This window comes from Lissotriton vulgaris, chromosome 1_1, assembly GCF_964263255.1.
Source record: "Lissotriton vulgaris chromosome 1_1, aLisVul1.2, whole genome shotgun sequence".
In the NCBI taxonomy this organism is placed as follows: Eukaryota; Metazoa; Chordata; class Amphibia; order Caudata; family Salamandridae; genus Lissotriton; species Lissotriton vulgaris.
Genome location: NC_141685.1, coordinates 1,509,821,184 through 1,509,846,529, shown reverse-complemented (window position 1 = coordinate 1,509,846,529; position 25,346 = coordinate 1,509,821,184). Strand labels below are relative to the sequence as shown.

The 25,346-nt window shown below is 48.5% G+C and overlaps 1 protein-coding gene across 1 annotated transcript in view; it reads left to right on the top strand.

The window, feature by feature from the left end:
• Window positions 1-25,346, top strand: part of LOC147750729 (ADP-ribosylation factor-like protein 8B-A) — a 221,725-nt gene that overhangs the window by 181,383 nt on the left and 14,996 nt on the right. Inside the window, exons 5-6 of the mRNA XM_086967418.1 lie at window positions 18,801-18,868; window positions 24,326-24,396. Coding sequence (XP_086823544.1) covers window positions 18,801-18,868; window positions 24,326-24,396 — 139 coding nt within the window. The remainder of the gene's footprint in view (window positions 1-18,800; window positions 18,869-24,325; window positions 24,397-25,346) is intronic.

Below are 25,346 nucleotides of genomic sequence, written 5' to 3'. Positions count from 1 at the left end.
GCTGTGTGTGTGGTGGTTGTGTGTGTGGTGGTTGTGTGTGTGTGTGGGTGTTGTGTGTGTGTGTGTGGGTGTTGTGTGTGTGTGTGTGGGTGTTGTGTGTGTGTGTGGGGGTGTTGTGTGTGTGTGGGGGTGTTGTGTGTGTGTGTGTGTGTGGGTGTTGTGTGTGTGTGTGGGGGGGTGTTGTGTGTGTGTGTGGGTGTTGTGTGTGTGTGTGGGTGTTGTGTGTTGTGTGTGTGTGTGTGTGTGTGTGTTGTGTGTGTGGGTGTTGTGCGTGTGGCTGTGCGTGTGGTTGTGCCTGTGGTTGTGCCTGTGGTTGTGCCTGTGGTTGTGCCTGTGGTTGTGCCTGTGGTTGTGCCTGTGGTTGTGCATGTGTGTGTGTGGTTGTGTGTGTGTGGTTGTGTGTGTGTGGTTGTGTGTGTGTGGTTGTGTGTGTGTGGTTGTGTGTGTAGTTGTTGTGTGTGTGTGGTTGTGTGTGTAGTTGTTGTGCGTGTGGCTGTGAGTGTGGTTGTGGGTGTTGATGTGTGGTTGGGTGTTTTGTGTGTGGTTGGGTGTTTTGTGTGTGGTTGGGTGTTTTGTGTGTGGTTGGGTGTTTTGTGTGTGGTTGGGTGTTGTGTGTGTGTGGGTGTTGTGTGTGTGTTGTGTGTGGGTGTTGTGTGTGGGTGTTGTGTGTGTGGGTGTTGTGTGTGGGTGTGTGCGGTTGTGTGGGTGTGGTTGTGTGTGTGGTTGTGGGTGTGGTTGTGTGTGTGGTTGTGTGTGTGTGTGGTTGGGTGTGTGTGGCTGTGCGTGTGGTTGTGTGTGTTGATGTGTGGTTGGGTGTGGTTGTGGGTGTGTGTGGCTGTGGGTGTGGTTGGGGGTGTGGTTGTGTGTGGTTTTATGTGGTTGTTGTGTGTGTGGTTGTTGTGGGTGTTGTGTGTGTGGGTGTTGTGTGTGTGTGTGGGTGTTTGTGTGTGTGTGTGGGTGTTTGTGTGGGTGTTGTGTGTTTGGTTGTTTGTGTGTTTGGTTGTGTGTGTTTGGTTGTGTGTGTTTGGTTGTGTGTGTGGTGGTTGTGTGTGGATGTGGTTGTGTGTGTGGTGGTTGTGTGTGGATGTGGTTGTGTGTGTGGATGTGGTTGTGTGTGTGGATGTGGTTGTGTGTGTGGATGTGGTTGTGTGTGGTTGTGGGTGGTTGTGGGTGTGTGGTTGTGTGTGTAGTTGTTCGTGTGGCTGTGAGTGTGGTTGTGGGTGTTGATGTGTGGTTGTGTGTGTGGTTGTGGGTGTGTGGTTGTGGGTGTGTGGATGCGCGCGTGTGGATGCGCGCGTGTGGTTGCGCGCGTGTGGTTGCGCGTGTGTGGTTGCGCGTGTGTGGTTGCGCGTGTGTGGTTGCGCGTGTGTGGTTGCGCGTGTGGTGGTTGCGGTGTGTGTGGTTGGTGTGTGTGTGGTTGTGTGTGTAGTTGTTCTGCGTGTGGCTGTGAGTGTGGTTGTGGGTGTTGATGTGTGGTTGTGTGTGTGGTTGGGTGTTGTGTGTGTGGTTGGGTGTTGTGTGTGTGGTTGGGTGGTGTGTGTGTGGTTGGGTGGTGTGTGTGTGGTTGGGTGGTGTGTGTGTGGTTGGGTGTTGTGTGTGTGGGTGTGTGTGGTTGTTTGGGTGTGGTTGTGTGTGTGTGTGTGTGTGGTTGTGTGTGGTTGTGGTTGTGTGTGGTTTTATGTGGTTGTTGTGTGTGTGGTTGTTGTGGGTGTTGTGTGTGTGGGTGATGTGGGTGTTGTGTGTTGGTTGTTTGTGTGTTTGTTTGTGTGTGTGTGGTGGTTGTGTGTGTGTGGATGTGGTTGTGTGTGGATGTGGTTGTTTGTGTGGATGTGGTTGTGTGTGGGTGGATGTGGTTTTGTGTGTGGGTGTGTTGGTGTGGTTGTGGGTGTGTCGTTGTGGGTGTGGTTGTGTGGTTGTGGGTGTGGTTGTGTGGTTGTGCGTGTGTGGATGCGTGTGTGGTTGCGCGTGTGTGGATGCGTGTGTGGTTGCGCGTGTGTGGTTGCGCGTGTGTGGTTGCGCGTGTGTGGTTGCGCGTGTGTGGTTGCGCGTGTGTGGTTGCGCGTGTGTGGTTGCGCGTGTGGTTGCGCGTGTGGTTGCGCGTGTGTGGTTGCGCGTGTGTGGTTGCGCGTGTGTGGTTGCGCGTGTGTGGTTGCGCGTGTGTGGTTGCGCGTGTGTGGTTGCGCGTGTGGTGGTTGTGGTGTGTGTGGTTGTTGTGTGTGTGGTGGTTGTGTGTGGGTGTGGTTGTGTGTGGGTGTGTGTGGTGTATGTGGGTGTGGTTGTGTGTGTGTGGTTGTGGGTGTGGTTGTGCATGTGGTTGTGTGTTTGGTTGGGTGTGTGGTTGTGTGGGTGTGGTTGTGCTGTGGGTGTGATTGTGCTGTGGTTGTGTGTGGGTATGGTTGTGTGGGTATGGTTGTGTGTGGTTGTGGGTATTTGTGTGTGTGGTGGTTGTGTGTATGTGGGTGTGGTGGTTGTGTGTATGTGGGTGTGGTGGTTGTGTGTATGTGGGTGTGGTGGTTGTGTGTATGTGGGTGTGGTGGTTGTGTGTATGTGGGTGTGGTGGTTGTGTGTATGTGGGTGTGGTGGTTGTGTGTATGTGGGTGTGGTGGTTGTGTGTATGTGGGTGTGGTGGTTGTGTGTATGTGGGTGTGGTGGTTGTGTGTATGTGGGTGTGGTGGTTGTGTGTGGTGGGTGTGCGGGTGGTTGTGTGTGTGGTTGTATGTGTTGTTGGGGTTGTATGTGTGGTTGGGGTTGTATGTGTTGTTGGGGTTGTATGTGTGGTTGGGGTTGTATGTGTGGTTTGTTGTGGGTGGGTGTGTGTGGTTGTGGTTTGTGTGGTTGTGGGTGTGGGTGGGTGTGGTTGTGGGTGTGCATGTGTGGTTGGCTGTGTAGTTGTGTGTGTGGTTGTGGGTGTGTGGCTGTGGTGGTGTGTGGTTGTGGTGGTGTGTGGGTGTGTGTGTGGTGGGTGTGTGGTTGTGTGTTGGAACCGGCCTCATGGCGTGGTCCCACTCCCCCCGCCTGGCAGGCCCTGGCCAACATCGCCCCTGCCCTCCGGGCTGAAGAGACCCTCTCCAACCCTGCATGAGGGGCGCCACCATGGGCGACCCCCGCTCTTCCCCCACCAGGACATAGCGACTCCGACTTGCCCACACTACGGGCCCGATACCTCTCCTGGACCACCCTCACAGGCCTCGACTCCATCTTGGGCCTCCCTCGTCCAGACCTCGTGGCCTCGGCCCGACCCCGGCTGCGGCCCCAACGCAGCCCCGACATCGAGGCACCAAGATCCGCCCAGGTGGTAAATCGGCCACTGGCACCGCACGGAGGACGAGAGTTTCGATGAGCCTCACGCCACCTTCGGACGCCGGGTTTCGATCGCCCTCCTGCCTCCCAGGGCGCTGGCTCCACCCCCCTGCTGAGTGTCTGGTCGCTCTCATCCCGGCCCCTCTGGCCCCCAGGTGCGAGGGTCCGGACATCAAAGGACTTCAGACATATATCTGGGGCAGCCCTGGAATGGGTCGGCAGTTGTATCCTGGAGTCGAGAGACACCGAGAAGAACTCATTTGAGACCTGCTGGCGCTGCCGCGGTCCATCCTCGCTGAACTATCGTCGGAGACCTGCTGGCGCTGCCGCGGTCCAACCTAGCTGAAACCACCTTTGGAGCCCTGCTGGCGCTGCCGCGGCCCAACCTCGCTGAAGCCCTCTTTGGGAGACCTGCTGTGGCTGCCGCGGTCCAACCTCGCTGAAACCATCTTCGGAGACCTGCTGGCGCTGCCGCGGTCCAACCTCGCTGAAACCATCTTCGGAGACCTGCTGCCGCGGTCCAACCTCGCTGAGAACATCTCCGGAGCCCTGCTGGTGCTGCCGCGGCACGACTCTAAGTAACCCCCCGGCTAGAGGATTGAGAGCTGAGCGCATGGTATCCCCGTACCCGACTGGTACCAAGACTGTCCCGCTACCCTATTCCCCCAGCTACCAAAGACTTTGAGGATCCCTTGATCCCCTTGTATTGTATTGCTAAAGATAACCTGCCTAAGTTACTGATAAAGACTTTGAGAACCTATCCTTGTGTGGTGTCCGTCTGTAGTGGCGTAGTGTGCGACCTGTACGATCCTAAGGGAGGAACCTCACTCGGAGGCCTCTCGACCGCGCTCAGCCAGTTCCCAGGGGAGGGTTGAAACTCGGGGTGGTCTGGCAGGGAGCCCTTGCCCTCCCCCTTCGAGTCACCTTTCTAACATTGGTGGCAGGCGGTGCGATCCGAGCCGACGCAGATCGTACAGAGAACTACTCAACCACTACTAACGGAAACACACGACCATGACTACCAAGGAAACCAGACCGACCGCAGAATTCCAGATAGAACGGCTGGAAGACTACAGCCACAAAGAATTAAAACAATTCTGCAAAGACCTGGGCATAACTACCACTGGACTAAGCACCCAAGACGATTTCAAGCAGGCCCTGCAAACTTGGGTAGACACAGGTGTAACGCCACCCTAGAACGAAGTTATCACAATCCCAGATACCCAGTCAGAAGCCATCGCAACTCCAGCGGAGGAAAGAAATGCCAACATGAACATGGGCCTCTCCCACGAAGACGCCCGAGAGCGAGAGAAAAGCCGGCTCCACGAGTTGGAGCTGGCCCGACTCCGGCTGGTTGGAGAACAACAGTTGGCCGAGAAAAAGATAGCCCTTGAGCAATTACGGCTACAAGGGGACCTCGAGGAGAAAAGAAGGCAAAGGGATTTAGAGGAGAAGAGGCTGGCGTACGAGCATGAGCGGGGGTTTTAAAGAACTCGAGATCCAAGCCAAAAGCGGGGTGGCCAGTGCCTCCGAGAGCCGGAGCCCACCTCCTCCTGCAGACACCAAGGTCCACATCCCCAAGGATGTCGTCAGAGAATACAACAAAAACGACGACATACAACAATGGTTTAAAGCATACGAAGTAGTTGTGTGGTTGTTGTGTGGTTGTTGTGTGGTTGTTGTGTGGTTGTTGTGTGGTTGGTTGTGTGTGTGTGGTTGTGTTTGTGGTCGTGCATGTGGCTGTGGGTGTGTAAGTGTGTGGTTGTGCGTGTGTGGTTGTGCGTGTGTGGTTGTGCGTGTGTGGTTGTGCGTGTGTGGTTGTGCGTGTGTGGTTGTGCGCGTGTGGTTGTGCGCGTGTGGTTATGTGTGTGTGGTTATGTGTGTGTGGTTATGTGTGTGTGGTTGTGCGGGTGTGTGGGTGTGGTTGTGTGGTGTGTGTGGTTGTGCGTGTGTGTGTGTGTGGGGGGGGTATGGTTGTGCATGTGGTTGTGTGTGTGTGGTGGTTGTGTGGGGGTGGTTGTGTGGGGGTCGTTGTGTGGGGGTGGTTTTGTAGGTGTGGTTGTGCGTGTGGCTGTGGGTGTGTGGCTGTGGGTGTGTGGCTGTGGGTGTGTGGCTGTGGGTGTGTGGCTGTGTGGTGTGGTGCGTGTGATTGTGTGTGGTTGTTTGGTGCGGTGCCTGTGATTGTGTGTGGTTGTGCATGTGGTTGTTGTGTGTGTTAGTGAGTGTGGGTGTGGTTGTGTGTGGTTGTGGGTGTGGGGGTGGTTGTTGTGGGTGTTAAAGAACTCGAGATCAAAGCCAAAAGCGGGGTGGCCGGTGCCTCCGAGAGCCGGAGCCCACCTCCTCCTGCAGACACCAAGGTCCACATCCCCAAGGATGTCGTCAGAGAATACTACAAAAACGACGACATACAACAATGGTTTAAAGCATACGAAGTAGTTGTGTGGTTGTGTGGTTGTTGTGTGGTTGGTTGTGTGTGTGGTTGTGTTTGTGGTTGTGCATGTGGCTGTGGGTGTGTAAGTGTGTGGTTGTGCGTGTGTTGTTGTGCGTGTGTTGTTGTGCGTGTGTGGTTGTGCGTGTGTGGTTGTGCGTGTGTGGTTGTTGTGCGCGTGTGGTTATGTGTGTGGTTGTGTGGGTGTGTGGGTGTGGTTGTGCGTGTGGCTGTGGGTGTGGCTGTGGGTGTGTGGCTGTGGTTGTGTGTGTGTGGCTGTGTGGTGTGGTGCGTGTGATTGTGTGTGGCTGTGTGGTGCGTGTGATTGTGTGTGGTTGTTTGGTGTGGTGCCTGTGATTGTGTGTGGTTGTGCATGTGGTTGTTGTGTGTGTTAGTGGGTGTGGTTGTGCATGTGGTTGTTGTGTGTGTTAGTGGGTGTGGTTGTGTGTGTGGTTGTGTGTGTGGTTGTGTGTGGTTGTGGGTGTGGTTGTGTGTGGTTTTGTGGTTGTGTGTGGTTGTTGTGGTTGTGGTTGTGTGTGTGGTTGTGTGGGTGTGGTTGTGCGTGTGGTTGTGCATGTGGCTGTGGTTGTGGGTGGGTATGTTTGTTTGTGGGTGTGTGTTTGTGTGGTTGTGGTTGTGCGTGTGGTTGGGCGATTGTGTGTGGCATTGTGTGGTTGTTTGGTTGTGGTTGTGTGTGTGTGGTTCTGTGTGTGTGGTTTTGTGTGTGTGTGTGGTAGTGTGTGTGTGGTTGTGTGTGGTGGTGTGGTGGTGTGGTTGTGTGGGTGTGGTTGTGTGTGTTGTGGTTGTGTGTGTTGTGGCTGTGGGTGTGTGGCTGTGGGTGTGTATATGTGGTTGTGTGGGGGGTCGGGTGTGGGTGTGTGTGTGGTGTTATGGTTGTGTGTGTGGGTGTGGTGTTATGGTTGTGTGGGTGTGGTTGTGTGTGTGGATGTGGTTGTGGGTGGTTGTGGGTGTGTATGTGTGGTTGCGCGCGTGTGGTTGCGCGCGTGTGGATGCGCGCGTGTGGATGCGCGCGTGTGGATGCGCGCGTGTGGATGCGCGCGTGTGGATGCGCGCGTGTGGATGCGCGCGTGTGGATGCGCGCGTGTGGATGCGCGCGTGTGGTTGCGCGTGTGTGGTTGCGCGTGTGGTTGTTGTGCGTGTGGTGGTTGTGGTGTGTGTGGTTGGTGTGGTGTGTGTGTGGTTGTGTGTGTAGTTGTTCTGCGTGTGGCTGTGACTGTGGTTGTGGGTGTTGTTTGTGTGGTTGGGTGTTGTTTGTGTGGTTGGGTGGTGTGTGTGTGGTTGGGTGGTGTGTGTGTGGTTGGGTGTTGTGTGTGTGGGTGTGTGTGGTTGTTTGGGTGTGGTTGTGTGTGTGGTTGTGTGTGTGTGTGTGTGGTTGTGGTTGTGTGTGGTTTTATGTGGTTGTTGTGTGTGTGGTTGTTGTGGGTGTTGTGTGTGTGGGTGATGTGGGTGTTGTGTGTTGGTTGTTTGTGTGTTTGTTTGTGTGTGTGTGGTGGTTGTGTGTGTGTGGATGTGGTTGTGTGTGGATGTGGTTGTTTGTGTGGATGTGGTTGTGTGTGGGTGGATGTGGTTTTGTGTGTGGGTGTGTTGGTGTGGTTGTGGGTGTGTCGTTGTGGGTGTGGTTGTGTGGTTGTGGGTGTGGTTGTGTGGTTGTGCGTGTGTGGATGCGTGTGTGGTTGCGCGTGTGTGGATGCGTGTGGATGCGTGTGTGGTTGCGCGTGTGTGGTTGCGCGTGTGTGGTTGCGCGTGTGTGGTTGCGCGTGTGTGGTTGCGCGTGTGTGGTTGCGCGTGTGTGGTTGCGCGTGTGTGGTTGCGCGTGTGGTGGTTGTGGTGTGTGTGGTTGTTGTGTGTGTGGTAGTTGTTGTGTGTGTGGTGGTTGTTGTGTGTGTGGTGGTTGTTGTGTGTGTGGTGGTTGTGGGTGCGGTTGTGTCTGGGTGTGTGGTGGTTGTGTGGGTGTGGTTGGGTGTGGTGGTGTGGTTGTGTGTGGTGTATGTGGGTGTGGTTGTGTGTGTGTGGTTGTGGGTGTGGTTGTGCATGTGGTTGTGTGTGTGTGGCTGTGTGTGTGGGTGTGTGTGTGGTTGGGTGTGTGGTTGTGTGGGTGTGGTTGTGCTGTGGGTGTGATTGTGCTGTGGTTGTGTGTGGGTATGGTTGTGTGTGGGTATGGTTGTGTGTGGTTGTGTGTATTTGTGTGTGTGGTGGTTGTGTGTATGTGGGTGTGGTGGTTGTGTGTATGTGGGTGTGGTGGTTGTGTGTATGTGGGTGTGGTGGTTGTGTGTATGTGGGTGTGGTGGTTGTGTGTATGTGGGTGTGGTGGTTGTGTGTATGTGGGTGTGGTTGTGTGTGTGGTGGGTGTGGTGGTTGTGTGTGGTGGGTGTGCGGGTGGTTGTGTGAGTGGTTGTATGTGTTGTTGGGGTTGTATGTGTGGTTGGGGTTGTATGTGTGGTTTGTTGTGGTTGGTTGTGGTTGTGGGTGTGTGTGGTTGTGGTTTGTGTGGTTGTGGGTGTGGGTGGTTGTGGGTGTGCATGTGTGGTTGGCTGTGTAGTTGTGTGTGTGGTTGTGGGTGTGTGGCTGTGGTGGTGTGTGGTTGTGGTGGTGTGTGGGTGTGTGTGTGGTGGGTGTGTGGTTGTGTGTTGGAACCGGCCTCATGGCGTGGTCCCACTCCCCCCGCCTGGCAGGCCCTGGCCAACATCGCCCCTGCCCTCCGGGCTGAAGAGACCCTCTCCAACCCTGCATGAGGGCCGCCACCATGGGCGACCCCCGCTCTTCCCCCACCAGGACATAGCGACTCCGACTTGCCCACACTACGGGCCCGATACCTCTCCTGGACCACCCTCACAGGCCTCGACTCCATCTTGGGCCTCCCTCGTCCAGACCTCGTGGCCTCGGCCCGACCCCGGCCGCGGCCCCAACGCAGCCCCGACATCGAGGCACCAAGATCCGCCCAGGTGGTAAATCGGCCACTGGCACCGCACGGAGGACGAGAGTTTCGATGAGCCTCACGCCACCTTCGGACGCCGGGTTTTGATCGCCCTCCTGCCTCCCAGGGCGCTGGCTCCACCCCCCTGCTGAGTGTCTGGTCGCTCTCGTCCCGGCCCCTCTGGCCCCCAGGTGCGAGGGTTCGGACATCAAAGGACTTCAGACATATATCTGGGGCAGCCCTGGAATGGGTCGGCAGTTGTATCCTGGAGTCGAGAGACAACGAGAAGAACTCATTTGAGACCTGCTGGCGCTGCCGCGGTCCATCCTCGCTGAACTATCGTCGGAGACCTGCTGGCGCTGCCGCGGTCCAACCTAGCTGAAACCACCTTTGGAGCCCTGCTGGCGCTGCCGCGGCCCAACCTCACTGAAGCCCTCTTTGGGAGACCTGCTGTGGCTGCCGCGGTCCAACCTCGCTGAAACCATCTTCGGAGACCTGCTGGCGCTGCCGCGGTCCAACCTCGCTGAAACCATCTTCGGAGACCTGCTGCCGCGGTCCAACCTCGCTGAGAACATCTCCGGAGCCCTGCTGGTGCTGCCGCGGCACGACTCTAAGTAACCCCCCGGCTAGAGGATTGAGAGCTGAGCGCATGGTATCCCCGTACCCGACTGGTACCAAGACTGTCCCGCTACCCTATTCCCCCAGCTACCAAAGACTTTGAGGATCCCTTGATCCCCTTGTATTGTATTGCTAAAGATAACCTGCCTAAGTTACTGATAAAGACTTTGAGAACCTATCCTTGTGTGGTGTCCGTCTGTAGTGGCGTAGTGTGCGACCTGTACGATCCTAAGGGAGGAACCTCACTCGGAGGCCTCTCGACCGCGCTCAGCCAGTTCCCAGGGGAGGGTTGAAACTCGGGGTGGTCTGGCAGGGAGCCCTTGCCCTCCCCCTTCGAGTCACCTTTCTAACATTGGTGGCAGGCGGTGCGATCCGAGCCGACGCAGATCGTACAGAGAACTACTCAACCACTACTAACGGAAACACACGACCATGACTACCAAGGAAACCAGACCGACCTCAGAATTCCAGATAGAACGGCTGGAAGACTACAGCCACAAAGAATTAAAACAATTCTGCAAAGACCTGGGCATAACTACCACTGGACTAAGCACCCAAGACGATTTCAAGCAGGCCCTGCAAACTTGGGTAGACACAGGTGTAACGCCACCCTAGAACGAAGTTATCACAATCCCAGATACCCAGTCAGAAGCCATCGCAACTCCAGCGGAGGAAAGAAATGCCAACATGAACATGGGCCTCTCCCACGAAGACGCCCGAGAGCGAGAGAAAAGCCGGCTCCACGAGTTGGAGCTGGCCCGACTCCGGCTGGTTGGAGAACTACAGTTGGCCGAGAAAAAGATAGCCCTTGAGCAATTACGGCTACAAGGGGACCTCGAGGAGAAAAGAAGGCAAAGGGATTTAGAGGAGAAGAGGCTGGCGTACGAGCATGAGCGGGGGTTTTAAAGAACTCGAGATCCAAGCCAAAAGCGGGGTGGCCAGTGCCTCCGAGAGCCGGAGCCCACCTCCTCCTGCAGACACCAAGGTCCACATCCCCAAGGATGTCGTCAGAGAATACTACAAAAACGACGACATACAACAATGGTTTAAAGCATACGAAGTAGTTGTGTGGTTGTTGTGTGGTTGTTGTGTGGTTGTTGTGTGGTTGTTGTGTGGTTGGTTGTGTGTGTGTGGTTGTGTTTGTGGTCGTGCATGTGGCTGTGGGTGTGTAAGTGTGTGGTTGTGCGTGTGTGGTTGTGCGTGTGTGGTTGTGCGTGTGTGGTTGTGCGTGTGTGGTTGTGCGCGTGTGGTTATGTGTGTGTGGTTATGTGTGTGTGGTTATGTGTGTGTGGTTATGTGTGTGTGGTTGTGCGGGTGTGTGGGTGTGGTTGTGTGGTGTGTGTGGTTGTGCGTGTGTGTGTGTGTGTGTGGGGGGGGTATGGTTGTGCATGTGGTTGTGTGTGTGTGGTGGTTGTGTGGGGGTGGTTGTGTGGGGGTCGTTGTGTGGGGGTCGTTGTGTGGGGGTGGTTGTGTGGGGGTGGTTTTGTAGGTGTGGTTGTGCGTGTGGTTGTGCGTGTGGCTGTGGGTGTGTGGCTGTGGGTGTGTGGCTGTGTGGTGTGGTGCGTGTGATTGTGTGTGGTTGTTTGGTGTGGTGCCTGTGATTGTGTGTGGTTGTGCATGTGGTTGTTGTGTGTGTTAGTGAGTGTGGGTGTGGTTGTGTGTGTGGTTGTGGGTGTGGGGGTGGTTGTTGTGGGTGTTAAAGAACTCGAGATCAAAGCCAAAAGCGGGGTGGCCGGTGCCTCCGAGAGCCGGAGCCCACCTCCTCCTGCAGACACCAAGGTCCACATCCCCAAGGATGTCGTCAGAGAATACTACAAAAACGACGACATACAACAATGGTTTAAAGCATACGAAGTAGTTGTGTGGTTGTTGTGTGGTTGGTTGTGTGTGTGGTTGTGTTTGTGGTTGTGCATGTGGCTGTGGGTGTGTAAGTGTGTGGTTGTGCGTGTGTGGTTGTGCGTGTGTGTTTGTGCGTGTGTGGTTGTTGTGCGCGTGTGGTTATGTGTGTGGTTGTGTGGGTGTGTGGGTGTGGTTGTGCGTGTGGCTGTGGGTGTGTGGCTGTGGGTGTGTGGCTGTGGTTGTGTGTGTGTGGCTGTGTGGTGTGGTGCGTGTGATTGTGTGTGGCTGTGTGGTGCGTGTGATTGTGTGTGGTTGTTTGGTGTGGTGCCTGTGATTGTGTGTGGTTGTGCATGTGGTTGTTGTGTGTGTTAGTGGGTGTGGTTGTGTGTGTGGTTGTGTGTGTGGTTGTGTGTGGTTGTGGGTGTGGTTGTGTGTGGTTTTGTGGTTGTGTGTGGTTGTTGCGGTTGTGGTTGTGTGTGTGGTTGTGTGGGTGTGGTTGTGCATATGGTTGTGCGTGTGGTTGTGCATGTGGCTGTGGTTGTGGGTGGGTATGTTTGTTTGTGGGTGTGTGTTTGTGTGGTTGTGGTTGTGCGTGTGGTTGGGCGATTGTGTGTGGCATTGTGTGGTTGTTTGGTTGTGGTTGTGTGTGTGTGGTTCTGTGTGTGTGGTTGTGTGTGTGTGTGTGTGGTTGTGTGTGTGTGTGTGGTTGTGTGTGTGTGGTTGTGTGTGTGTGGTTGTGTGTGGTGGTGTGGTGGTTGTGGTTGTGTGTGTTGTGGTTGTGTGTGTTGTGGCTGTGGGTGTGTATGTGTGGTTGTGTGGGGGGTCGGGTGTGGGTGTGTGTGTGGGTGTGGTGTTATGGTTGTGTGTGTGGGTGTGGTGTTATGGTTGTGTGTGTGGGTGTGGTTGTGTGGGTGTGGTTGTTGGTTATGTGTGGTTATATCATAGCATAACCATTAAACCTGGACGTTTTAACTCATAAAAAGTTCATACAAACTGATGATAGGGCCTTTTACTGGCTTCACAAACACTGCCTCCTGCATGTGGCAGAGCTTCTTCGGTTTGGTATCCTCAGTGCAAAACCTATTAGCATTTTGCAGGATGCCTTAATTTTATTTCTTATAAAATGCAAAGAATCTTTTAGAAATCCAAACTTCTGTTAACTATTTCAGGGAAGGATAATAAAACATGCATTTACATTGCGGCCAGCCTTCATGTAATCCTCGGCTGCTCTCTAGGTAAACAAACCCCACGCTCGTACTATAGCCACCGGGTTGAGCGCACTGAAAGAACAAGCACTGGCAAAAGTAGCTAGTTAAGTGGGTACCCGCTAAAATATAGCTCCCATGTTAATAATGCTGGGGGGTGGTGGGGCAGGTTGTCGCGGCCCTAAAAGTGATCGTGTGAAAGCGAAGGAAAATAAAACGCTGACATCGAAAGTGTTATGCTATGGCGGGCGCGAGGAAGAGCGGAGAGGGAGGGAGGGGGGGGGCGGGCGGGGTACATGTTACAAGAGGACACACATTCATTTTTGTTAGGCACAGGGAGATTAAGTGATTTGCCCAGAATCACAGGATGTTCAGCGTCCTTTATTGTTCCAAAATAGAACACATCCATTTTGGAGGGGTATCCAAGTGAAATGAGGAGCCCAGTAGCAAGTTGCAGCTGCTGAGTCCTCCAAAAAGAAGGCAAAATTAAACCCAAACCTTCAGGATTGCCATCACTGTCACACATCCTGTTTTGATAATATTCACCGTCACATAGCCAGGTATTCTCACTAACAGCACTTTAGGTTTTTGGTCGTGTAGATTTGCTGTTCTAATTTCAATACTAAAGTGCATTTCATAATATCTGTGGTGGTAACATGCAGAACAAAGCATGACTGTCGATCCCTTGAAAGTAAATAAAACTACTTGATGCCCTGCGGTGCTGGAAGGGGTTGAGGAGGTTGTTTTTTTTAATCTGACTTCAATCGCTTTTCTGTTTAATGTTTACTTATAAGCCATTGTAGGCAATGTGGGGGAATGGACGCCACACTGCTTCAAGGAGAGCTATAAATAAATAAAACGTTAGGGTAAACTGCAGCGCTTGTAGCAGACTTACAGAATCCTTCGGATGGCAAATGGTGATCACTTTCGCGGCCACTTTGATGTTCTCACTGGCCGCGCAGCTCACTGAGAACATCAAAGCAGCCGCGAAAGGGATCACGCAGGCTGACAAATGGTGCGCGCGCCCGGCGCACATGCACTGTACTGTAAACTGCAGCACTTGTAGCAGACTTACAGAATCCTTCGGATAGCAAATGGTGATCACTTTCGTGGCTGCTTTGATGTTCTCAGTGGCCGCGCGGCTCACTGAGAACATCAAAGCGACCATGAAAGTGATCACTCAGGTTGACAAATGGTGCGCGCGCCCGGCGCACATGCACTGTACCCGATCCGCCTGCAGCCTTTGGGAGCACTTTCAAAAGCCCCTTACTAAATATCTTGCATAGCATCGCTTAGGCGATAGCTAGGCGAGACCTAAAAAGAAGGTGCAACTGCATAAGCACTCTGACAATATCTGCATGATTATAGAATCTTATTTGACCTGGTAGTCTTTGGTTGATTATGCACACATACTCACTTTGTGTATGATAAGCTGCTGAAGGTTATTTTATAATAGAATGGTAAATGCTTGAACAGGGGTCTCCAACCAGTCGATTGTGAGCTGGCAGTAGCTCGCAGACACCTTCAGACTAGCTCCCAGCCTTGAGTTCATTTTTAAATACGCACAGGTTCGCATTTTACTTTTAAAGTTATGGGAAGGCTGTGCTTATTTTACATTCTCATCATCCAACTGCTGATATTGGGTCTGATAATGAGCAGCGCTCAGATTTATGACCCGGGTTGGGGCACAGAGGTGAAGAACTGAAACCCTGAGGTATTTAACTCTTTAATAAGCGTTCTTGTCAATACTGTGACATATTTATAACTGAGAAATAGTTTGGTTTTTTGAAGTGAAGAAATACATTTCTATGAAAAATTAAGTTCTAATTTTTTCTTCCACTGTCAATGACGCCAATTTCATCTTAATGTTTTATGAAGCATGTTTCTACATATTTAAATTCCTCCCATTTATACAAATGGCTGTATTTTTCTGTTTTAAATATGGCAACGTGCCTACAGGCAACTGAAAGCAAGATTGCTGCTATTTGTGAATGTGGCACATGGAAATGGGAGAACATTTAAATGGTGAGTTTTATGTAATGCATATAAACATAAAGTTCACTCTTCAGTTTAATTTTCTCCCATTTAAAAGTGTCGCCTTTACACACAATAGGAATCTTGCTTCCAATGTTTGGTAGACACTGTGGCATATTTCTAATGGAAAAATACAGCCATTATGTTAAGTTGGAGAAAATGAATGTGCAGATAAATGTTACATATTATAAAAAATTTTGCAGAACATTTTTCTGCATTTTTAATTTCTCCCTTTTAAAAAATATGTGTATGTTTGTGTTATGCATGTAACAGTGCCACATATGGCAAATGGTAGTCCTGTGCCCCAAGTACAATCTAAACAGGCTCTTAGATACCATATATATCCCATTCATATGCACACATGTTCTTACCTTCCCTAAGAAAACACGCTCACTGTCCAACATGGCAGCCCTGTCACAGTGCCCGTAATCAAAGTATTTTGTTCAAACCATATTATCTGGCTCTATGGACATTAGGCTTAAAGTCAATGAAACTGGGCATGGGGGTGTCTGGTAACAATGTGCAAGCTGCTTGATCTTCAGTAGCTCACAATGATTTCCACTCCACTGATCAGAAGTAGCTCCCACTACAGAAAAGGTTGAAGACCCCTATCTATTCCAAAAGAAATTATAATTGTTGAGTTGGAAATCTGCACTTGTTGAGGGTTTTATTTGCTTCTTTAACTGGTCTTTTAGCGCTAGATATGCAGCCCCTAACACATCTCTTCTTAGATATTGGTTGGCATTCTGACAGTGAAAAGACCCTAATTTGCAGTTTTCCTGAAAATGTTGTCATTCCTTGCAAGTAGATGCAGATATAAAATGATCTTGAAATGACACAAAACAAGTTGAAACATTGTTTAAAGTAAGGCAATAATGCATATTCTAAGGAAACAGGAATCTTGGAAGCAAGCTTTGAGCCTGCTAATGTCCTATCACCTTGTGTGAATTTGAGAATGTATGAAACATTGAGCTTTCGATCTTGAATTCATCAATGTAAGTTATTTTTTTATTTTTTTTAATGAAACTACTGGAGGTTTGTTTGTATCCCCAAAAATGAAGTCGTTTTGATTTTGCTTAACGTGTGTTGACAATTTACAATTAATGTGTGATTATTCCGTATTGCAGAAGTTACTGATTAACTTTTGTCATCTGATTATGAGACACTTCTTTCCTCCTCTATTTTCCAGCCATATGTCATTAGTTTCCTCATTTTCGAATTAGCTGAAACTGACTGCACCAACACATAGGCTATGCTTTTCTCAGTAGCAATTATCTTGCCTGTCAAAAGCAATACTGTATTATTGCATTTTCGTTGCTGTTAAAGCACAGTGTGATTTCTGAGACTTGCAGAATTTCCCACTGTGCAAATTCTGTTAAATTTGTTGGGTTTACAGTGCATTTGTCTGTTTTATTTTTTAATTAAATTGGAATGGTCCTACAATAGATTTCGGAGTGATATCTCCTAATAGATGTATTACATAGATGTATTCTCTCATGACTTGAAAGAGCTGTCAATCCAAAACAGGTTGTTTGTGGTCAGAATTTGTGACTGATAGGAGCACTCACAGGACCAGAGTCACCAACTGGCTCCACGAGATTATCATTTGGGGCTAGTGAATGGGAATTGGGGTTGGGGGTTCCAGCTACAACAGCACACTATATTTACAGAACCTAAAAGCAAAAGAAAATTAAGATTGTTGTGGAATCCTAATGACTTTCCGCCTTGAAATGGGCACTCTCCCTTATAAATGAGGTGAAGAAAAAACGATCTGTGCCTCTTTGGATGGAAAAATGTAGATCTGGGCTGCCAGTAAGCCAATAACACTAAGGCAAACGTTAGCCAATAGGGCAAAATATGTTTCTGCTGTCTTGCGCTCTTTGGAATGATGTCTTCAATTCCTCCACCCACCCACAAGATTTCCTTTGGTCATTTGACTCCTACTGGATTGCAAGGTCCTCCTAACTTCTGGGTGTATCACTTTCTTCAGATTCATTGTCACTATGCTTGCGCATCAGGGTAGGAGAGAACCAGGAGTGGAACTTCTGCATAAGTTGCCATTCTAGACTGAGTTGCTTTGCAGCTGTAATTTGGGGGAACGTGGAAAGACTTAACAGCTTATCTAGGACCTGGGGGAGTCTTATGCTACCTGGAAGACCTGCAAAAGGTCCAGCAGTCTGGAAGGATCTGCATGAGAACAACTCAGAGGTCTGAGACTGCCTGGGATCTGTATCCATATGTTTTCATAGCCCAACTGCTGAGGAGGAAGTAGGAACTTCAGCCTTGATGAGAATGTTCTTCTTCAGAAGCGTAGGTCTGCTTTGTGCCCAACTCATCCCTTCTCATGTAGATGCCTGTATATCTCTTTTTTCTACCCAAGAGTGATCACCAGCCTGTCGGTCTTACCATAGCTGGGATGAGGTCCAGTTCCACTGTCTTGAGGAAGTTGTTTTTGGTCTGGGACCATTTAAAACCTTTTTCTAACTTATACTGTTGCAAAAATAAGAATCATGTATGGTCTAGCATGAATTTGAAAGTTACATCTTGTTTTTGTCTAGTAGACCCCAAGCCACAGCTCCTAAATGTTGTCATCTCACGAATACTACAGAGCTCTCCCACATAATTCACTTGTTCTTAGCAAAATGTGTAGGGATCAATTGGACAGCACCTACCTGGTGAACCTGTGCCTTGGATAAAGACTATTATGGTTTGTGTCAGAGTTGTTTGGGTAGTGTATTTTTGGTCTTAATATTTAAGGAATGTCAGCTTTTAGTGTAGCCAAAGGTTATTTTTGTGGGTGACACATTTTATTCAAACTTGTGCCCTGTATCTCTATCCCATCTTTATATCCCTTTAGAAAGAGTTTAGCCTTGACTAAAAACTAGAGTCCCAAATACTTCCTTGAGGTGACCCCAACCAAGCCTTATAGGGCAGCATTTGACAGAAGACCATTTTTAACAGAATATTGTCTGTCACAGAGGATGCAGGGATCTTTATTTTGTGTATATATAAAGTACTTTCCTTTTATTAAGTATAGTGCTGACGTGATACTAATGTTGTTAAGCATAATTTACTTGATGATATTAAATGTGAGTCTCTCCCACTTCACCTCCTGGAGCTAGTCTCAGCTGCTCACTCTTGCTGTGGAGAGTGGCAACAACATAAAGAGAGTAACCTGGCTATCCTCTTTAACTGCATTATTACTGTGGCATTGAGGCACCAGTAGTAAATGAAGGTACCCTCACAGAGTACGGCAAGTTGACTACGGAGTGCCACTGGCTTTACCTACACTTCTGTAATATTGAGATTAATATTTTTGGTTGTCAGTTTTTCCTCAGATATTTTGTTTAATCATTGAAGCTAGGGCTCTCGCTTGTAGCATGGAGTGAATACACCACTTAATAGTGGAGCCAGTTTGTTATCATAAGAATGCCATTCCATTCCAATGTGAAAAAGCAAATTAGTTCAATGTCTCAGTGTATTATAGTACTAGTAGTAATAATAACAACAATAATAATGTATTTGCATGTATAACTTAATTACAGAGTTAACTACACACTGTAAATAGCAGGTTTTCCTAATGGTAAGAAACATGTTCCAGTATGTAATTTAGCATTGACAGTATCATCTCAGTTGTTTGCACTGTGTTCATGAGAAACAGTTGTATGTTTCTCTTTTTGGGTAGGTTCATGTTTTCCAGCTTGGACAGTAAAACTATTCATTGCACATTTGGAAAATACCTCTTTTTGTATGAGCCCCATTTCCCCCAGTTTCCCTTAATAGTGTTTTGTTGTTTGGGTGTCTCATTTATTATAAATATACACTATAAACAATAATTTGCTGTTGAGTTTTTATTGTGTTGTATTTCTTACTTAAAACAGTACCAAAACAGTTGGTACACGTGTTCCTTTGATTAGGCCACCACATAATCTACTTTACTACAGCAAATAACATTACAAGCAAATGTGGAAAGTTCTTGAACTGTTTATAATAAAGTTCAAAACCTATTTCTCCAGACCGGAAATATGTTCAAACAATATGCAGCGCTTTCATTCTTGAACCCTCTTATAAGCTATGTTACAACTATGATAACAAAAGGGCACTGCACTAATCCCATTATGATAGCTCTTGTCACCTCTAGTTTATATAATTAAAGTGACATAGGAGTTTCTAGGTGTATTCTAACCAAAATAAAGTCTTAATTTTCAAAGGCTTTCTGTCAAAAGTACAAGTATCAAAACTAAGGATCAAAAGTAATTCATAGCGTAACTCTCATATAAATGTAATATTTTATGCAAAGATTTTACCTACAGTTTACTATATCTCTCTCACTTCACAGATTCTAGAAATGTGTTTTGATATGTTGGATCATTAGCATTTCTTGTTGAATGTTTGTTTTATTAGTAATTTTATTTTGAATATAGTATTTCATTTTTCTTAGGTGTTAGTCCTGGGAAACAAAAGAGATCTTCCGAACGCCTTGGATGAAAAGCAGCTAATTGAAAAATTGTAAGTATCATGCGCTCGAAACTGTATTCATTTCCTCAAGATAATGGATTGGTAGAAACATTTGGTATTACATCACATTAAATAAGTGACTCTAATTCAAGAGACCAGCATCTACATCATAAATCATGATTTTCAACAAGTGTCTTGAGATCTGGTTACTGCTTCCAAGCCACTATGGGTTCACTTAGCCTTGTATGTGTCCAAGTAAGATAAAGTTAGTATTACATAATTAAGGTACACTAAATTACTGGCGGGTGCAAGTAGGTAGTTATAGTTAGGCCCAAAGTTTCCATAGGAATTTTTTTTTGTTTTGCCAATAACTTTGGTGCTGCTTGATGAATCCTCAACAAATTTTAAGAAACGTCCCCCATTTGGTTCAGCTGTTCTGTTGAAAGTTTCAGGTTGATCCATCTATTGGTGACCGAGAAAAAAAGGGGGTGTCAAAACACGTTTCCTCCATGTTCTGTCTATGGGGATTGTTCCTTTTTTGTAACACAACTACAGCCCGAACTGCTAAAAGGAATTGCACCAAATTTGGCAGAAAGCTAGATGCTGGTCCAGAAAATGTGCTTATTGTGATTCGGTGTAAATCTGTTTAGTAGTTTTTGAGATATTTCACTTAAAAAAAAATATAGATATCTGTGACCGGAGTCCTTGCAGTGGACTCTCGGATCCTACTAAAGTTTGATTGGCTGCCAGCACTCTTCAGCCAGGAAGTGTTGGCAGCTGTGTTGGGACTCGACTTGAAGCAGAGTATCACAAAAAAGTAAAATGTAAAGAAAAGGGGCCAAGGTAAGAATACCCTGACCCCACCAGATAAGGTGAGAGGGGTCCCACAGGGATCCTGCCGAGGGTTTGAAAGTTTTTTTTTTTTAATTTCATTTTAAATTTTGCCACACATTTGCAGGTGGGTCTGCGGCAACATTTTTTCTAATAGATGTGCAGACTCCCATACTTCTTTTATATATGAAGCCCCCTGGTGGGCCAAATCCCAGAGACATGTTTTATAATAAATAATGAGGAGGGTGGCCATGCAGAACCCCAGCATCCTGGGGACAGCTACATCCCTGAGGGATAACAAGTAAAATGATGCAGGAGACCCACACAGTCTCCCCGCAGTCCCGGTCACCGCCACCTTCCCTGAGCTATTGATAAAAATTGGTGTGGGTGAGGCCCATATGTACTCCGTTGCAACCCCGGGGACCGCCACCTCCCGGTCTAATGTTGTATTAATGCAGGGGGTCCGCACGGCCCCCAACCACAGTTCCGGAGCCTGCCAATGCCCCGGGGCAATGAATAATTAAAATGCATGGGGGCCTTCTAGGCCCACCCCCCGGCAGCCCTGGGGACCGCCACTTCTCTTGGGCAATAAATAATAAGAAAGGTGGGGGACCATTGTGGACCCCCAGCCCTGGGGACCACCACCTCCCTGGAACTATATCCTGTAATGGAGGGTGGGGGCGTGGCCACCTACCTTGAAACAAAGATGGCCTTGGGGACATTAATCCCCCAGGGCCGGCTCCTGCATTGTCCCTGGGTGCCCACCCCTAGGACATTGCTGTTTGTTATGGCTTGGCGGGAGCTTTGCCACTCCTTCCAAGCCATAGCAAACCTTGCTCTGCTTCAAGTAAGCAAGAGCAGAATAAATGCTCTTGCTTAATAGAAGTGGAGCATAATTGCTTTTGTACAGAGGGAGCTGCATGTTCAGCTGCTCCCAGCTGCTCCATCGGTCCAAAAGCAATGCTGGCTCCCGCAAGACGCGGGGAGCTGGTGGGGACAGCGGGGCCTTGAGGCTCACTCTGCGGGGGCCTTGAGGCTTCCCCCGCTGTCCCCAAAATTGACAGTGGGGGCCCCGGGTTGGGACTAGGGCATCCTGAATTGAGGCCGGCCCCGGGGGATAGGGGCCACTGGGCTGAATTCAGGCCACAAGGGGGAGGCGCTTGGTCTCTCTCCCTGTTAGTTTTTTTAACAAAAATGAAGGCCAGGAGATGGGGTCCTGAGGTCTCAAATTATGCCAAGGAAGCCCTCCCTAAAAAATGTAAATAACAAAATGTGGGACCGACAACTTGCCGGAGTCCCTGCCCACTTTCTCCATTACTCTGCAAACGTGCCTCCTGGTGCACTGTTGGTTGGGGGATGACGTCCCCTTGGATCCTGAGGGTCCTTGGAGTCCAGGAACCCCTTCTGTTACCTCCATTAAGTCCCAGGCAGCGGGTGGGACTCACTGGAGGTAGCATGAGGGATAATGGAAATTTGGCCCCCAAGGACTCACAATAGTAAAGTAGACTAAATCCCCCAACCAGTAGTGCACCAGGAGGCGTGTTTACAGAGTGGTGGAAAAAGGGATGGCCTCCAAAGCAGTCTCAGCAATCCCACTGTGTTGGACTTACTGGAGGTAATAGGAGGGCTTGTTCGCCCCCAAGGACCTTCAGCAGCCAAGATGACTTAATTCCCCAACCAGTAAGGTGCCAGGAGCCGTGTTTGCAGCTCAGTATAGAAAGGAGTAATGGCCTCCGAAGAACTCTTAGCAATCGAACAGTGTGGGACTTACTGAGGGAGTTGTTGGTCCTTGGGGGCCAGCTAACCCTCCAGTGTGAGTACCTGTGTGGGTGTTTAAGTGGTTTTGAGGGTCTGTAAGTGGGTGTGTGAGTGGCTGCGTGGGTGGGTGTGTGAAAGCTGTGTGGGTCTGTGAATGGTTGTGAGGGTCTGGAAGTGGTTGTCTGGGTGTGATTGAGTGTGAGTAGATGTGTGGATCTGTGAGTGAGAGTTAATATTTGTTTAATCGGGGATCCGGGAAGGTCCTATGAAGATTTTTTTGTTAAAAAAAGGTTTTTGGACAATCTCTTGCCCTCACAGACCCCCCCATTAGTCCCATGGACCTCTACCCTGGACCCATCTATCAATGTTTTACTTTATTTTCCCCACTGGGAACATAGTCCGATGAACAAAATGGCAGCTACAACATTCCTCTGTTTGGCCAGCCAATCACGGCTTTGCTATTGGCACGTGAATTCGTAAATCAAAGGCGTATCTGAGGAGAATCCTCAGAGAAGCCTTGTCACTAGATATACAAATTTGGATTTCAATTAATATCTTGAAAACGACTGAGCAGAATTACAGCAAATAACAAAAACGAGTCTTTCTGGACCAAAATTGGAAATTTTGTGAAGATTCATCAAACGACGCCAAAGATTTAGGCAAGTCAAAAAGGCTTTTCCTATGGAAACATGGCCCTCTCTATCACTTCTTACTGGCAACCGCTAGTAGGCAGATATATATACTGCTAATAATGTAATGTGTCTGGCAGTAGTGCAAATGTGCTTCCTGATTTGTAAATGGGGGTTTGATGGTATGCAAATGAACCCCACAAATCACCAAACGCTGTTTTAACCCTTTAAGTGCTGCCGTCGGCCAACGGTCGTCGCGAGCACTACCTTTCCAGTGCTGCACACGACCGTTGGCCGACGGGCCAGCACCCGTTATTCGAACGTTCAGTACTGGGCGCTGAACGTTCGACGCTCTTAAGGAGTTAATACTTAGTGTAAGCTACCAAAGAGGTGTAACACCAAACTGAAGATCACAAACCGAATTGTAACACTGTAACTGAAACGCCTAATTGCACTGTGTAGTATTATGTTTTGTGTGCTATTAAAGTACTTCCTTGTCGACTGGACAATACTTAGTTGAGTCTGAAGCAAGTCCACCATTCAATATTAAACCCTCCTTTATTCTTGGAGTGCGTTGAACCCTCCTGCTATTTACCATTTCCACACCTTTATTTAGGAAAACAGGTGACCGAAAGGTCCTGTATACCCACACTCCTTTTTCTAACCTCTTAAACCCACTTTCGCCAGCAGGATTGTCTCAAATGAAACCACTAGTTAGTTTTAAAATGACTTGGCCATTCCGGCATGACACCAAGCCCAAATTCATACCTGCAAGAGGCATTGAATACTTCCTCATAAAATCGTATAACTCTTGTTGCCTCTTGATGAAACATTAGCTTCTACTGTTAGACCTCAACTGCGGATGACAAAAATCAGACCACCAGCTGAATAACAATATCATGTATACTGCATTCCCTGAGAGCCTCACTGCCATGCTGCAAAGACACTGAAACTAGGTGGCCATACTTTGGCTGAGTTTGACGCAGCATGAACACACAAACTCACCAAGTCGTACTTTGGCTTCTAGTAGATTCTGGAGTCAAGTCCGCAAGACCTGTTGAGTCCAGGGGTAAACGTACCTAGAAACACTTTCAGCTCATCATATACCTCACATGATCCTGTAATATGTACCTGTACACGTAATTAATCGTAGAGCATTCAGTCCGACCAAAGATGGAGGGCAGGCATTGGGGAGTACTGGTTTGCAGCTGTGGAACACATGGAATTATTTCTTTTCTGGAACTGCCAGAAAAGAGAACTGTTCTCTCACTGCTTTCCAATTGAATCTTGAGTTACATCTACAGCACTCTGAATTAACTAAAAGAAGAAAAAATTGAAAACCTTAAACTGTGTGCTCAGTTTTTTGTGTTTTGAGCGGTAAGTTTTCTCAGTGCTATATTTACTCTTGTGATTTTTTGAGATTGGCTACCTATAAAAACAGATCATTCTTTAGTATCTATCGTTTGTTTGGAGATTGAAACTGGTTTCATGTGAAATTGCTCATAGCCGGGCGCTGTACTGTATTTTTTCGATAGTTACATCTTTTCCAGTTCTAGTTCACAAAATGTCCAGACACTGTCCTTTGGTCTAGGTTACAACGTAATGCAGGTTATGCGTACAGACATCCTTGATTACTGCTGGGTCCTTTCTGTAGTCTTTGTAATGGACAGATTCCCAGCGACGGCTCCTCCACTATGGTGTAGGAGCATTGCCCGCGGAGGCAGACACAATTTATTTAATGATTTTATTTTTTGCCTGTCCGAGTCTTGTGGACGGGGCCACAGCACTTGAGGAGGAGGAGGAGTGCTGAGCACTGGTGTCAGTGCACATGACGGTTTGGCCTGCCGTCTTAGGGCAACCAAACAGTCATGGACACCAACATCTCTTCAACCCAGCTGGCTTGCTGTGTGGAGAAATGAGCAGGCACAGGCTCCCAGCTCCCCATGGAGCGCAAAACCAGTGCGCTCCGTCCAATCCAGACGTTGCTCTCCTGGTGAGAGCAGCGTTGCGATTGGCCGCAGGAGAGTCTGGGAGCCTGTGGCCAGAGGAGGAGAAGAGCAGGGAGGAGAAGAGCGCCAAGCATCAGGTCAGCAGCTTTTTTTTTCTTTGTTTGTGGCCCAGCATTTTTAAGGGACACGAGCCTCCGCTTCCCATTATAGCATTATTCGTGAGTGCAATCAGTAGTATGTATGCCTGATACAAAAAACAGCAACATACTATGTTTCTAAGATGGTACATTTTGAAACACAAATTATTACTGATCAAATTAACTTTTTTTTTTGTTATCTAGAAACCTTTCAGCGATTCAAGATCGGGAAATCTGCTGCTATTCTATTTCATGTAAAGAGAAAGACAACATAGGTAGGTATAATGTTGCAGTACGCATTCTCCTTTTGGATTATTAAAATGTTAATTATTCCCTCCCTTGCTCGTAAGAAATGATCCTGTCTCATCCTTTTCATGTGACTTTGCTTCTTGCTCACGCTTAGGGTGTGCTTTATTTCATGATCTTCTCAATAATAGCTCCAGTTCAGGAGGGATGGGGAGTTTCTGCTGTGTTTCCAGTAAATGCCTAGAATTTAAGTATTTCATTTATCGTTTACGGCTCTGTTGTCTCCTTTTGTCATTATGCTACCAGTAGGAGAAGTCTCGAGTCTTACAACTCAGTGGACATTAATGGTTATAAGCAGACACGCTGATGCACGTCCTTTCTGCCCTTAATAAAGGGTGATAACGGAAAAAAGCAATATAGTTGTTGTGCAGTTGAATCCAGCATTTTAATCTACAATGGTGAAGGCTGAACAGTGTTACAGATACAGTTAATTGTCGTGGCATGTCACTTCATTCTTTTATCCAAATTGATGAGGAACTAAATTTGCTTTGTGGAGAAAAATATGATGAAGGCAGAAACATTCCTGATGTTGCATTAAAATTTGCGGTAGTGGCTAACGGGTCTTTTTTTCCAGGTTTCCATTGCAAGTAAACGTTCTAACCGATTGCTTTTTCCGATGAAGCCTGCACATTCATTGTGCAAGCCCATTGTAACACTACTTGAATAATTTATACACAATCTTTTACCTATGAAAAATACATTTGTTCGTAGCTAAATCTGCCCATGCTGTCAATAGACCGTGTAAGGCTTTACAAAACTGTTTCTAAATAATGAACCTAAACCCCCAGTGAAACGGACTCCGTTTGGAGCATCTGCCGCTCCCCACTGCCACTGCAAGCGGCCGGTGTACCTACCTCAACATATGTACCTGTGGCTGTACAGTAGTGAACACTGAACCTCAAGAAAGGTTTCTAACCTA